This window comes from Rhea americana, unplaced genomic scaffold (assembly GCF_003343005.1).
Source record: "Rhea americana isolate MKP2758 unplaced genomic scaffold, rheAme1 scaffold_255, whole genome shotgun sequence".
Lineage (NCBI taxonomy): Eukaryota > Metazoa > Chordata > Aves > Rheiformes > Rheidae > Rhea > Rhea americana.
The window spans coordinates 944,058-957,704 of NW_028186374.1; the positions used below are offsets into that span (position 1 = coordinate 944,058).

At 52.5% G+C, this 13,647-nt stretch overlaps 1 protein-coding gene and 1 long non-coding RNA gene across 7 annotated transcripts in view; one reads left to right on the forward strand and one right to left on the reverse strand.

The window, feature by feature from the left end:
• Positions 1–10,862, forward strand: part of RHBDF1 (rhomboid 5 homolog 1) — a 38,792-nt gene extending 27,930 nt beyond the window's left edge. For 3 of the 6 annotated variants that reach the window (XM_085307227.1, XM_085307228.1, XM_085307231.1), the window contains 13 exons: positions 82–204; positions 309–469; positions 3,206–3,457; positions 4,090–4,201; positions 5,351–5,425; positions 5,569–5,730; positions 5,841–5,941; positions 6,585–6,648; positions 7,081–7,175; positions 8,114–8,189; positions 8,739–8,839; positions 9,115–9,268; positions 10,105–10,862. In XM_085307227.1, the coding sequence (XP_085163353.1) occupies positions 82–204; positions 309–469; positions 3,206–3,457; positions 4,090–4,201; positions 5,351–5,425; positions 5,569–5,730; positions 5,841–5,941; positions 6,585–6,648; positions 7,081–7,175; positions 8,114–8,189; positions 8,739–8,839; positions 9,115–9,268; positions 10,105–10,524 (1,896 nt within the window). In that variant the 3' untranslated portion in view covers positions 10,525–10,862. Of the gene's footprint in view, positions 1–81; positions 205–308; positions 470–3,205; positions 3,458–4,089; positions 4,202–5,350; positions 5,426–5,543; positions 5,731–5,840; positions 5,942–6,584; positions 6,649–7,080; positions 7,176–8,113; positions 8,190–8,738; positions 8,840–9,114; positions 9,269–10,104 lie in introns of all 6 variants that reach the window. The other 3 variants (XM_085307229.1, XM_085307233.1, XM_085307232.1) reach the window with 3 other exon arrangements.
• A 136-nt stretch (positions 10,863–10,998) lies between these two features.
• On the reverse strand, positions 10,999–13,641 carry LOC146594619 (uncharacterized). The gene is made up of 3 exons (XR_014896141.1): positions 13,566–13,641; positions 12,533–12,595; positions 10,999–11,205 (listed from the first exon to the last, which is right to left on the reverse strand). It is a non-coding gene; the product is annotated as an uncharacterized LOC146594619 (long non-coding RNA).
• Between the last annotated feature and the right edge of the window lie 6 nt (positions 13,642–13,647).

Below are 13,647 nucleotides of genomic sequence, written 5' to 3' on the forward strand. Positions count from 1 at the left end.
GCCAGGGTGCTGTTGCCTGTGCTGGGGGGGAGGAGGGGCGGATTTCTCGTGGTGACTTGATGTTGCGCTCTCCTGCTGCAGGGTCGCTCTGTGAAGGACAGCACCCTGAGAAGGGCTCAACGACGCAGCTTTACCCCAGCAAGTTTCCTGGAGGAGGAYACAGTGGATTTTCCAGATGAGCTTGACACTTCTTTCTTTGCTCGGGTGAGTGCCAGGGTGCTGGCATGGCACTGGGTGCCATCTCCTATGGCCAGTGTCTCAAATGTGATAATTACTCCTTCTGATGGAACTTCTGTTTCTTTGCCCAGGAAGGAGTCCTCCATGAGGAGCTCTCTACTTACCCCGATGAAGTGTTTGAGTCACCATCGGAAGCTGCAATCAAAGATACTGAGATGAAACCTCCAGATCAGATGGATCTCACAGGAGGTGCCTTGGACAAAAATGAGCTTGAGAGAAGCCATTTGCTACTGTGAGTATCTTCCTGAGWGCTGCCAATGCCTATTGTGGGGCCCCCATCCTGGTCAGAGCAGGAGCTTCTGTGTTGGGCAGCTGGTGGAATGAGGCTATCACTCCTGCATGGGGTATGCCAGGGTCCAAGTGCTGTGGCCACCTAGAGTGGATCCAGTGTGTGACCAGTGCAGCAGTTGGTTTTCTTGAAGTCCACCTTTGCTTCTCTTGATGCTTTAGGGGTGAGAYCTCCTGCTCCAGCTACTCAGGCTTGTGGAAGGTGACTCTGAGGGCACCTCTGCAGTCTCTCCAGCAGCTTCCACCTTCCCAGAATGTGTTTCAGAGGCTGTATCGTGCCTTGAGGAAACAAAAGTTACTTTAAATCAGCTCTGGGGATGCTCAGGGCCCAGCTTTCAGCTGTGAGAAAATAGAAAAGATGAGAAGGCTGTTGCTGTTGCCACAGTCACCACCAGGAACTGTTGTCCTGCTCCAAGAGCAGTGTGAAGCATTTCTGAGTGTCAAGCCATGCTGCATTCCTCACTTGAAACCAGAGAAAGGTGTGGCACCAGTGCTGAGAGCCCTACAAATATGTGGGTGGTACTGTGCTGTGTGCCTAGATTTTTTCCACCTGAGTAACTGGTACTGAGTAATTGCTCTGTGTCATTCCTGAGTTGACTCTGTCTGGGTGGCAGCTCACCCCACCAGAGAGCTTTGCTATGTATGAATATGGAGCAGACAGGGAGAAGGTTCTTGTTGTGGTTCTGCCACTCGCAGCCCATCTTGCTGACGCTCTGCCTTCAAGACCTTGACTCAGTCTTAAAGTAGGTGGAAGTAGCACATGGTGGGAGTTTGGTGTCTCTCCTCTCAAACAGTCTGAGTCTTCTTGCTTCCATTTGTATCTCCTCGAATGGTTTTTATTTACTGAGGAAATACATTTCTTTCACATTTGAGAGAAATATTGTCAGTATGTCAGTCAGGTGTCCTTTCAGACAGCTAGGATTTGCCTTGGCGTAGGCTGATTGCAGAGACCAGCACAGGAGATACTGGGAAACAGTACGTCCCTAACACAAAAACAACTTGAACTCTCAGGGCAAAAGCAAGCTGTAGTCAACTCTGCACCTTTTGTTGGAGAAAGGCTTCCCAAGAGAGATGTCATGGAAGGGTTGTCCTAGTTGGGGCTTTCAGCTTTGTAAAATATATGTTCTGCTAGGTGCAATATTGCAAAAAGACGAAGTTCCACAGCAGAGTTTTTGGCTAATAAGCTATCAGTTTCTCTCTCATTGTGTTGCTTGTCTGTGCCCCAAAGCTGTCTTGACTTCTCTGAGATGCTCTGGTGAGCTTTCAGAAAAAAGGTGGAGCACTGGTTTCTCTAACCAGTTCTGATAATCATTATCTTTGTGCAGGAGGCTTATTTAGGAAGCCAGAGGAGGTATTTGTGAGCCAGAGACTAGAATTCRTATCAGGAACATGCCTACTGTAAACCTGAGCAGTCAGCCAGGACAGGGTAGTGGGAATATTTTTTTGTCAGGGTCTGGATGCTGTGGATGGCACATTCCTGACTTCCAAATGACARTTCATGAAAAAAAAAAAACAATAGAAAAAATGGCTGAAGATGATGCAGACTTGTAAAGCAGGGGCTGTTCACCAGTAGCTGTYTATGCTAACCATCTGCATGCTTTTTGGGAAGAAAGCTTTTGTTTAGACAGTGATGCTTGGGATTTTTATTATGCTGTTGAAGCCTGATTTTTTTTTTCTCCTGAGAATTGCATGTATCAGGAAAAATAGAGAGAATAGTGGAAGATAGGTCCTGAGAGGTAACTGGCACAGCTTGCAGGATGTGCCCATGTCACTGTCTTGGTCTGGAAAGGTGCTTGGAATTTCTGCTCTTCTCTTCTGCCGAGTTTGATTGGCACTGGGTTTTATTTGCTGTTCCAATTACAGTAAAATATTTCAAGGGCAGATTTTTCCTGCAGGGCAAAACTGCACTTCCATTTCATTRCAGAGCAGTAAGAGGAATGAAGCAGAGGAGAAAATAGATGTACCTGAGGGTTAGAGCAGAGCCTTTGGGCTGCTGTTCCCAGAGATGGTGAGGATGCAGCCATGGATATGTCATGTGGCATCTRTTCCTCTCCATCCTTTCCGAATCAGAAGAGAGAGCTCTCGGTCGAGGGTAAAGCTGAGAGAGAGGGAAGTGGTCTCAGTGGTCACATGGTGCTGCTGCTGCTCCCTGCTGCAGAATCCATGCTGAGAGGGTGGAAACATCATCTCCCCAAAGTGAAAGTGCCCCATGACACCTGGCCACGGCCTTCTCGTTGTAACCTGYTGCTGGGAGAACTCTGAAAAGTTCTGCGAGCTCTTTGTCGGGGCGGCTTAGTTTGACACAGCTCCCTCGAGCCACTCGCTGCRTGTGGTCCTGCACTGCCATCAAACAGAGCAGCGTAACGTCAAACACAACTGCCACTTCAGGGCCCCTCATCCTCTGTGAGCTGYGGCCCAGCCCTGCCGGGTGGGTGTGGAACGAGCCACGGAGAACACCCGATGGGTGCTGGAAACGAGCAGGGAGCCCCAGGGTTCTTCTGTGTGACTGGATGCCTGTGCGGGAGACATGCTTCTTCCTAACACGGCTGGACAAAATCAAGACTTGGGGACGTGCTGTGGGGAAGGAATGACCAAAGGGGCTTGTTTTGCTGGAGAAGGGCTGATCCCTCCTGCTGTGCCATGGAGAAGGAAACCATTTCCGTCCCGCTTTGTGTTTCAGCCCACTGGAGCGAGGCTGGAGGAAGCAAAAGGACGGCGCCCTGACACAGCCCAAAGTCCGCTTGCGGCAGGAGGTGGTGAGTGTGAGCCCACAGAAGCGTGGCCAGCGCATCGCCGTCCCYGTCAGGAAGCTCTTTGCCAAGGAGAAGAGACCGTACGGGCTGGGAATGGTGGGGAAGCTGACAAATCGCACCTACCGCAAGCGCATAGACAGCTACGTGAAGCGGCAGATCGAGGACATGGACGATCACAGGTGAGAGTCGCTGTCACAGGAGGGCGTCCCGACAAAACTAGCAAGTGAATGAGTGCCGTTGCGCCTCGGGGACTCAGGGCACTGCCTGAGGGTGCTCRGGTGAAACGTGCTGCTCGAGACCGTACCTGTGAAGCACGGCATCACTGCACCGCRGCAGAGCATGGCACGTTGGCATCACCAGGCCCTGGGAACTCACCTTGCTCCTTGTGCTGCTCTGGGTGCTGTTATATCTGCCATCGATGAGGGACAGTGGGTCTTTGCCCTGCCAGTGCTGTCCTGGGAGAGAAGATGAACAGGAGGGTGCAGGTTTTCCCATCTCTGATCATTCCCCTAAAGTCATTATTTCAGGCACACATCACACACTGGTGTCAAGCTTGTGTGTTCGTGGCTGTTTTTCTTGGCAGAGGGTGGTTTGCGCTGTGCTGTAGGGGGTCAGAGTAGGCAGAGGGTTGTCTGCCAGCAAGATCTTAGGTCATTGCCTCCAGTCCTGTGCATCCCGGGTGATCTTAGCCCTGTTCCCCAGAGTGTGCCAGGCCCCTGGGGAGAAACAGCAGGTCTTCTCCTGTGCTCCATGAACAGCTGTAACGTGCCTGGATATCAGCCTCTGATCTTCTCCCTTTCCCTCCGTCTAGGCCTTTCTTCACGTACTGGGTGACCTTTGTGCATTCGCTTATCACCATCCTTGCTGTGTGCATCTACGGCATTGCCCCCGTGGGGTTCTCACAACATGAGACTGTCGATTCAGTAAGTAAATCCCCGTGACCTGCCTGGGATGTGGTTGCCTCTCAGCCTTCCACCACTGGCTCCGTGTCGTATTCCCCAGCATATCGGCTGCTYGCCCACAAGCCTTGATAGCTGGACACCAGTCATCCAGCCCTGGGGCACTGCCCGCAGCATCTCCGCGAGCCAGTCTCAGCCTCTGTACTGTCCACTCTCCCCCCTGCCGCCCCGCTGCTCTTGCCATTGCTTGCGCCCGTGGATCTCATGGCAGCTGGGCTGGGTGCTGGGTGGGCTTGGGTACGTGCCTGGGGGTTACGGCTTTTAGCAGTTAGCTCTAGCTGGAGGAGAGGTGATCCCAAGCGGGTAGAAAACGTGCCAGCGGCACTGGGATTTCTTYCAGCTGTTTGCAGGCAGTGGAGATGGGAACCCAGGTTCCTGGCAGTCGTGCAGGGGTGGATTGAAAGGGGGTTTGTCCGGGCCCCTCAGCACTTGGCACACAGCCTGGCGGGCTCTTTACARGCTCCGGTCGTTTCCTTGCTGGGAGCCCTGAGGGCAGCTTGTTCCCCTCCTGGTGGAGACCAGGAGGATGTTCACGGCAGGGAAATATTTCAAATGTGAATTAACTTTCTGGAGCAGCTGCAGGAATCTGCTCCTGCTGAGAGCAAAACCRACCTGTTTAGCTTCAAGAGCTGGTCTCAAAGCTGTTTGTAGCCTCCCCATGTGCTGTCAAAGCTCCCTCTAAGCTATGCATCCCTACAGCCACGTCCTCACTCCGTGCRGTGGGTGCTCTGTGCTGTCTCACCACCTGCTGCCTCTGGGTGTCGGTGCCGGCGCTGCTGACGTTAAAGATGCTGCACACACCTCTGACCTGTGTGAGGCTCTCTGCAGGCTTTCAACCATACCCACGTCTCCAGGCTGCGATTTCCTGACTGTCCAAATAGCCAGAGGTAGACATTTTAAATGAAGTCTTAGGACTGCTGTGCCCAAGCTGAGTGATGCCCCTCGATGGGGTTTGCCTGCCGTCTGGGAAAGGCCAGTTTGAGAGAACCCTGCGCCCAGTTACCTGATGTGATTTCTGCTTCTCTCRTGGGTGCTGCTTTCACCGTCCCCTCTGCCTGTGCTGCCACCCCTGCGGGCAGCAGCTCACAGTGCTCTTGCTTTCTTTCCTCTCAGGTCTTACGAAACCGCGGAGTTTATGAAAATGTCAAATACGTCCAGCAAGAAAACTTCTGGATTGGCCCCAGCTCGGTGAGCACTGTTGGCTGGGGCCGTCGGTGGGTCAAGGGGGCTGCGTGCCACAGCCGGGCTGCCCTGCGGGCCAGAGCCCTCCGCCGCTCTGCCTGGGCAGCCCTCACCTGCCCCTCAGCTGAGCGTTGCCATCTCTCCTCCAGGAGGCCCTGATCCACCTGGGGGCCAAGTTCTCACCGTGCATGAGGCAGGACCAGCAAGTGCACAGCTTTATCAGCGCCAAGCGGGAGAAGGAGAAGCACTCGGCTTGCTGCGTGCGCAACGACAAGTCAGGCTGCGTGCAGACCTCGGAGGAAGAGTGTTCGGTGAGTGCGGAAGCCCCTTTCCCGTCATTTCTATGGGCTCAGGGCTGCTTCTGTTGATGCCTCTCCTACCGTGGGCCTCAGTGATGCCTCTCCTCTCTCCTCTCCTGCAGTCCACCCTGGCTGTGTGGGTGAAGTGGCCCCACCACCCCAGCACGCCAACGCTGGCAGGAAGCAAGAGGCAGTTCGGGTCCGTTTGTCACCAGGATCCCAGGTAGGTCCAGCCTAGCCCAGCTGCTATCCTGGGGCACCAGCACTGCTGTGGCAGTGGAGTCAGAGAGGCACAGCAGACCCCAGCCAGTTCATTGCTGGGCAGGCGACAGCTGCTCCAAGGATGAAGGGATGTGTGGGTGGTGATGTTCTTACCCACCCTGACAGCTGRTAGAGATCAGGGTGGGCAACGGAGGGCAAGTGCTGAGTCTTGTTGGGATTACAGGGAAATTTGAGGCAGAACTCGGGCACAGGCTGGCCCTGCACAGTGGTCAGCAGCCATATTCCCAGCACGGCTTTGCCCTCAGTCGTCATGGTTGGGATCAGCTGAATCTCCGCTGTCGGAGTTGTGCCCACCTGGGAGGGAGCCAACTCCAGGCAGTTGCTGGGCGGCTGTGCACTCTCTGATGGCTGCCTGTGCTGACGCTGTGATCTCTGCTCACTGGAGGGAGACTGTGACCCGCTTACTAGTGGCTTTGATCAGCAGGTCYTTGGCTGGTCCAGTGCAGCATCTTGCCAGCCCTGGAACAGAGGGGGGATGATGGCCTGGGGCCAGGGCAGTGCGGTGGCTCTCAGGGTAATCCCACCTGCAGCTGCTGGTGGGGAAAGTCGTTTCTCTGGATGACCTCAGCTTTCCRTTGCTGCAGGGTGTGTGAGCAGCCAGCCTCGACAGAGCCTCACGAGTGGCCGGACGACATCACCAAATGGCCGGTGAGCATCGCCGGTGGCACGGGACCTGTGCTGGCAGCTGTGATGGCGCTTGCAGCCCTGGGCATCCCAGTTGGTGGAAGGGGCCCAGGCTCTCTGGTGCAGCCCCCCACTTGCAGCAGGGCTCTTGCAAATGCCAGATTGGGGCAGCCTTGGCTTTATTAGCTAAGGCTTGAAGCCTTCCAAGGCCTCTCGTGGGCCCTGCCAGGAGAATGACTCGGTCAAGGGGCTGTTTTCGTCACTCTGCAGCCAGGTGGTGGTGATTCAGGCCCTGGAGGCCCAGGTAGATGGGGGTCTGAGGCACCATCTTGCTGTCAGAGAAAGGCTTTGGGAGGCTTCTGTGGGACTGGCTTCTTCCCAAGAGGCTGCTTTGACCTCATCCAGGCATCAAGCAAAGCCAGGGCTGTCTGACTGCAGCCTGTTGTCATCTTCCAGATCTGCACGAAGAACAGTGCTGGGAATTACACCAACCACCTTCACATGGACTGCGTGATCACAGGCCGGCCCTGCTGCATTGGGACCAAAGGAAGGTAATGARTTTGATCCGTCTGAGGGACTGAGTGCTGGAGTGGGATGCAGGGGTCTTTTTTCAGGTCATGTGTGCAGCTGCTGGTTCTCTTCCTTCCTGTGCGGAGCCCAGAGCCCTGCTGGGAAGGAATAATTGGACAGMGAGCCGTGACAGGTCTCCCAGACGGAGCAGAGCTCTGGGACAAGCATGGGAAAACAGCCAGCCTGAGTCCTTGGTGTAGGTCAGGGTATCTCACTCAACTGTTCCAGGAGTCCTGAAGGGCTCATATCCCTGGAGATTAAATACTTGTCCTGGGGAGTTCAGCACTTTTCTTTGGGAAGGGCCAGCTCATTCCTGGCATGCACTGTTGGACCCAGTGAGATGTCTCTGAGCATTCATGGAGACATCAGGAGATGACCTGCTCTGGCTTTGCTGAGGAGGAAGACATTCTTCTTAGTGTTGCTCCTCAGACTGAGTAGTTACTCAGTGCTTAGGCCTGTTTTTTTGTGCTAGGGAGAAAAAATAGGGCTGCCCTGAGGACTTTCTGTCTGTCCCTGAAGGTCATGACGGGACACCCGGGTTCTGCTTCTCACCCTACTTTCTGCTTTGCCAGCTGCCCCSCAGCCCTGGAGACCCCAAGCTGTGGTGTTTCTTTCGCAGCTACAACTAGCTCACCTGAGCATTTGTTCTGCAGTCCCTGCAGGTGTGGCATTAGTATGTGTGGTGACTTGGGCTTGTGCCTGGGAGGGAAGCAGGAGGAGAGTATTGGAGAGTGGTACCCAGCTCCCATATGAATGTGTTAGTCTGTGCATTGTAGAGACACTACTGCATGTTGGGGACAATTCTTAYGGCTGAGTGAGGGGAGTGGAATCAGATGGCCTGGGAGGGCACAAGATGGTCCTTTTTGTCATCTGTGCATGATATACTATTTCTCATTTTATTTACCTCTGCCTGTCCCAGGTGTGAAATAACCTCCCGGGAGTATTGTGAATTCATGCGAGGCTACTTCCATGAGGAAGCGACACTCTGCTCTCAGGTAACTGCTGAGCCTGAGGTCTGGATGGCTGCACTCCTCCTTCCTGCTCCCCTTAGCAGCGTGGCAAGATGCAGGAGAGGCTGTGAGGGAGGGAGGGTGGGAGTCCTTCATCCTGCCTCCAGGCCAAGCCCTACTGCGGAGTCCTGCCCCGAGCCCTGGGGAGGCTGCTGACTCAGACAGAGGTGGTAGAGGGACAGCCCTCTGGGGAAAGCAGTTCAGGATTTGAAGCTGGCAACCACAAGAGTGGAGTCACTAGTCTCCTAGTTGAGAACCAGGAGTGCAACTGGCTTGCTCCATGGGTGAGCCAGCAGTGATGGCTCACTTGCATGTGCACTGGAGTGAAGAATGATACAGTAAAGCTGCACTAGGATATGGCTGGGGCCACACGTGACTTTGTTGGAGACAACGTTGGGACTTGATGCAGTGGAGGAGAGGGAGRAGAGCCCCTTCTTCAGAACTAGCTGCAGTCTCTGCGCCCTGGCCTTGGTAAATCGYCAGGCCGCGTGCTGCTGGCTGGCTCACTGCACAACCCTGCTTTTGTTGCCCTAGGTGCACTGCATGGATGATGTCTGTGGACTCCTGCCTTTCCTAAATCCAGAGGTCCCTGACCAATTCTACCGTCTCTGGCTCTCACTTTTCCTTCACGCTGGGTAAGTGTAGGTGTAAAGCTTCTGAAGTCTGAGGAAGGCTTGTACCCTGGCGCTGGGATTGTTGAGGGCTGTCAGACAGGCCCTTCCCTCGGAGCCTGGGGGGCTGAGCTGGTGTCTTGGCTGAGGTTCTGTAGGCAGTGCTTGCTGGCAGAGATTAGAGGGGTGGGCCAGGCCAGGCCYGCAGCCCTCCACGAGGCTGGGCAAGAAACATAAGTGAGGATAGGGGGGTGACTTCAGTGGCTGCTGCTTCAGCTCCTGTACTCTGAAYTTGGCAGGATCCTGCACTGTCTGGTTTCAGTCTGTTTCCAAATGACGATCCTGCGGGACCTGGAGAAGCTGGCAGGATGGCACCGCATTTCTATCATCTACCTGCTCAGTGGCATTACTGGGAACCTTGCCAGTGCAATATTCCTACCCTACAGAGCAGAGGTGGGTCTCCTACAGACAAGGGTCCCACTAACTTGCCTTGACTGCTGTGCTGAACGCAGGTTTTCTCTATGTGCCTGTGGTGGGCTGGCTGGCAGACGCAGAGAAAGCAGAGCTGGGCTCATCTCTGCAGCACAAGGCTTGTGCAGATTTGTAGCTAGAAAGGCAGCRCCACACCATCATCTGAGCAATAAACCCCCCGAGCACCAAGTGACTGGCCCAGTTTGGCTGCAGTAAGAAGGCTGCCTCTTGCAATGAACGGGCTAATGCCCTTTGTCCAGAGAGGGTCCTGGCAGACTGAGAATTGAGATCTGTAGCTAGTGCCAGAGACCCTCCATGTGCAAACAGCAGGCAGCTGAAGGTAAAGGCAAGAGCTTGCCTTCCCAACACGCTGTCCAGGACTGTCTTTGTCCATATTCCACAGCTGGGGAAGTCTGATGTGACTATCCAGTTTCACTTCAGAAGACCATGTGGCAGGACCTGGAGGACCATCTTCCAGGAGTGGTCCTTCTTTGAGAAAAAGTATGTGGTGGGTAGGGGGAGAAGGGAGCTTGAGTCTTCACCCTGGTGACCCAAACCATATCTGCATTCCTTAAACATAAAATCCATTCWGGCAGTTGCTGGCCTCATACCTACCTCAATCCCAAGATCAAAGCAAGCCCTTTACTTTTACTTCTTAAACTCCATTTTAAGGACAAAGGCTTGGGCTGCGGCATCTCCTTCCCAAATATTCCTGAACAAGGAGCTGAGTGTCAGATAACTGTGATGTCTGGAGCTGGCTGCAGAAGCCAGGCAGGTGGCATGTGGCTGATGTTACTCGTAATGCTCTTCTTCTGCAGGTTGGCCCTGCAGGATCCCAGTTTGGGATTCTGGCCTGTCTCTTTGTGGAGCTCTTCCAGAGTTGGCAAATCCTGGCACGCCCRTGGAGGGCCTTCTTCAAGCTGCTGGCTGTGGTGCTTTTCCTTTTTGCCTTTGGCCTCCTGCCTTGGATTGATAATTTTGCTCACATTTCAGGATTTATCAGCGGCTTCTTCCTCTCTTTTGCCTTCCTGCCCTACATTAGCTTTGGGAAGTTTGACTTATATAGGAAGCGATGCCAAATTATAGTTTTCCAGCTCATCTTCATTGCACTCTTCTCAGGACTTGTGATTCTGTTCTATTTCTACCCCATCAAGTGTGAGTGGTGCGAGTTCCTTACATGTATACCATTCACAGACAAGTTCTGYGAGAAATACGACCTGGATGCACAGCTCCACTGAAAGGCAAAGACTGGCTTCTCGAGCAGGCACTGGAGATGGCCCGTCTTTGCATTTGCTGTGCCAGTTCCATATGGACAGAGCCTCTAATCCAAATGACACTTCTAACCCTGCCCATGGTTAATTTAAACTGTCTCCTTAGCACTTGGCAGGCATGTTTTTGCCTTATCTCAGAAGACTCTGAAAACAGAATGTTTGTGCCTTGTTCAATTGTATTGAACCTTTTCTGCTGCCATTATTTTTATTACACTAGTTTCAATACTACATTTTTAACCAGAGTTGTTTACTACTGCTAAGGTGGTGATTAAATGGAAAGGTAGCGTTTTAGCTACTGTTAATTATTCTGCATAGTCTGTGGCTACGTTTGTTACGTTATCATCTCATCTATGCTGTTTCATGCACCTGTAGGCTAAGTCCTTTTCTAGCACCCAAGCAGAGCCAGACATGGGTTTGCAGCTGGAAATGAAGCAGCGGCCATAACTGCRGGGTCTCTTTAATCCCTGAAAAGGGACACAGCGTACAGCTCTGAGGCAGACATTTCAAACAGCAACTGCAAAAGCTGTGGCACGTGGGAGCTTCCCTTCAACTCCGAGCCTGTTTTGCTATGAAATGCTACAGCCTCTTCCTCCAGGAAGGTGCTGAATCTGCCGACTGGTCTTGGTACAGCTGGATTCTCTGCTTTCTCTGTTAAAGAAAGAAAAGATTTGACAGGAACAACAGTTACTGCATGCTGGGCTCTTGTATTACTGCAGTACTAGTCTAGAGTGTCCATGGGGATCAGTCCCTGGTGGTCACAGGCACCACCAGGCAGATGGAGCTTCTCTGTCAGTGCACACATTTTCTGACGGTGGATACTGTGAAAATGGCAGCATCGAAAGAGGAAAAAAAGTCACTGTTGTTGCAAAATGACATTTTCTAACCCAGACAGCTGGAGTTACAAAACAAAATGAGCAGACAGTTGGAAAAGCTGGTATTACCACTGCTTTTCAGAGTTTTAGATGTTTTTTTAGATGGGGGGGAAGAGGGGAGATGGCACAATTTTAAACTTACTAAGCTTGAGAATCTTGACCACACCACGCATTTGTATGTGTACGTAATTTTTTTTTCTTAATGACAGTGATGCTAGAATTACGATATCCATATGGGTTACGTGCAAGTAAATATACAAATATAGACCTTCCTGTGCTGGAAGCATTCTTAAATGCATCGTTTGCACAAAAATGCCAAGAACAAAAGTTGCCTAGCAGTATGTGCTGTCTTCCCTGAACAGTGAATCAGCTGAATTCAAGTCTCCATAAACCAGAGAAACTAAGAAAATACAGCACAGGGTCAAGGCCTCCCTCTATGAACAGCAGAGAACAGGCTATGTTTGCTGTTGCATTTACTTCTGTGCACCCACTGGACACTTCTGTTAATTGCGGGTGCTCTGCATAGTACAGGAGGGAGGTAGGAGCAGGGACAGAGAACAGTTGCTTTGCTCTGTCTGGAGATAGGCTGAGACACAAAGAAGGATCAAATGAACTGGGTGATGGCAATCACCGGTAGGCACAAAGAGACCTCCTTCTTCCTACGGCTGAGTTAGCAGCTTGCCACATTCCTCACAGCGAGCGTCAGAGATGATGAAGCCTAAAACAAAGCAACATMCTAGAAGCAGTTGTAAGGGCGAATAAAGGAACACTGCACTCAGTGAGGCTCAGGACGTGGTGGGAGCAGTYGGAGTCCAAATGTAAAACAAACAAGGTTAGAGATAAGCCATTGCCAGCACTAAGACRCACCATTTCAGAAGCAGCAGCACTGTTAAGACGACACTGTGTTAGCATCCATGGGCTTTTGGCTACAAAACCAAAATGTGGAAATGGACTGGAGTGTGARCCTAACACAGACATGGACATTAAGGAATGCTCTGCTGAGCAGTGAAGAGCAGCAACACCAGTCACTATAAACACTTGCCCTAAAGCCTTGGGAAAACAAATATGATCTGGTAGTTCTTAAAAGATTTTTCAGGACTTACCTGACAAGTTACTTTCGAAGTTTCTTGATGAAGCTGACCTCATCACGGTTTCTAATGCCATACCTAAACAGAGAATTACACCGTTACATGCTAATTCCCAGAAAGCGCCGCCTTTGACTGATACCCTGTCAGACTCCTCCTTCCCCTGGGGAGATGGACTCGTACTTTCAGGTGCTGTGCTCCAATGCAGGACAAAATAAAATTCTCACTTGCACAAGTAGAACATCCTGCCAGCACTCCAGAATGTGATCATCTGCCTTTCGAACTGCAACACAGCCCAAGCATGCCCCGGATCGATCTTTCGAGGCGAACTTTCCCTAGGTAGAGCTGTCTTTCTAGGGATTTTTTTGCTGCTTTTGCTAAATCTGTTGTTAATAATACTTGAGACAATGGCGGGGTGGGGGGGTTGGACCAGATGATCTCCAGAGGTCCCTGCCACTGGCAACACATTCTGTCATTCCATGACTCCAAACACTCCATCCGATTTCTTCCTTTAGACCACGCTGGATGCCCCCCACCACACAATGTAACCTGGCCTCATTCTCCTCTTGGTAGCTGCTCTCCACGCGCTTCTGTTAATATACTCACACACACACACAGCAGTTCCCCCGGATATGAACTAATGCAGCCCTCGGAACTAATGCATGTCATGTGTGTGACACCATCCCTTGCCTTGCCGCTCAGACATGGGGGTTTTTTTTGGTGCTAATCTGGCCTCTGCAGGGTACCTACGGTGTGAACTGAGCAAGCATGACCCACTCTGCCTTAGTTTTGGTGTGGACACCCAGGGGGTGATACACAGGGCCCAGGTGTGGGCTGAACTGGATGGACACGCTCAGCACGGGACAGTCGTGGTTGAGGAACTACCCAGGGCTTCCCTCTGCTGCAAAAGGCCTCTTGGTCTGGCGAACCTAACGGAGCCGGGGCACGGATTAATCCCTGCCCGTGCGCAGGCTGTACGGCCGGCCCGACTGCGGCGCGTCCTCTCCCTCCCCGCGGACTCGCGCCTGCCAGGAGACGCTTGCCCACTCACTCTCTCAGCTTCTTTCTGTCATCTGCCAGCTTCTCTCCGGCGTAGGTTAGGTGGTAGGTCCTCCAGATGTACTTCCTTGGGG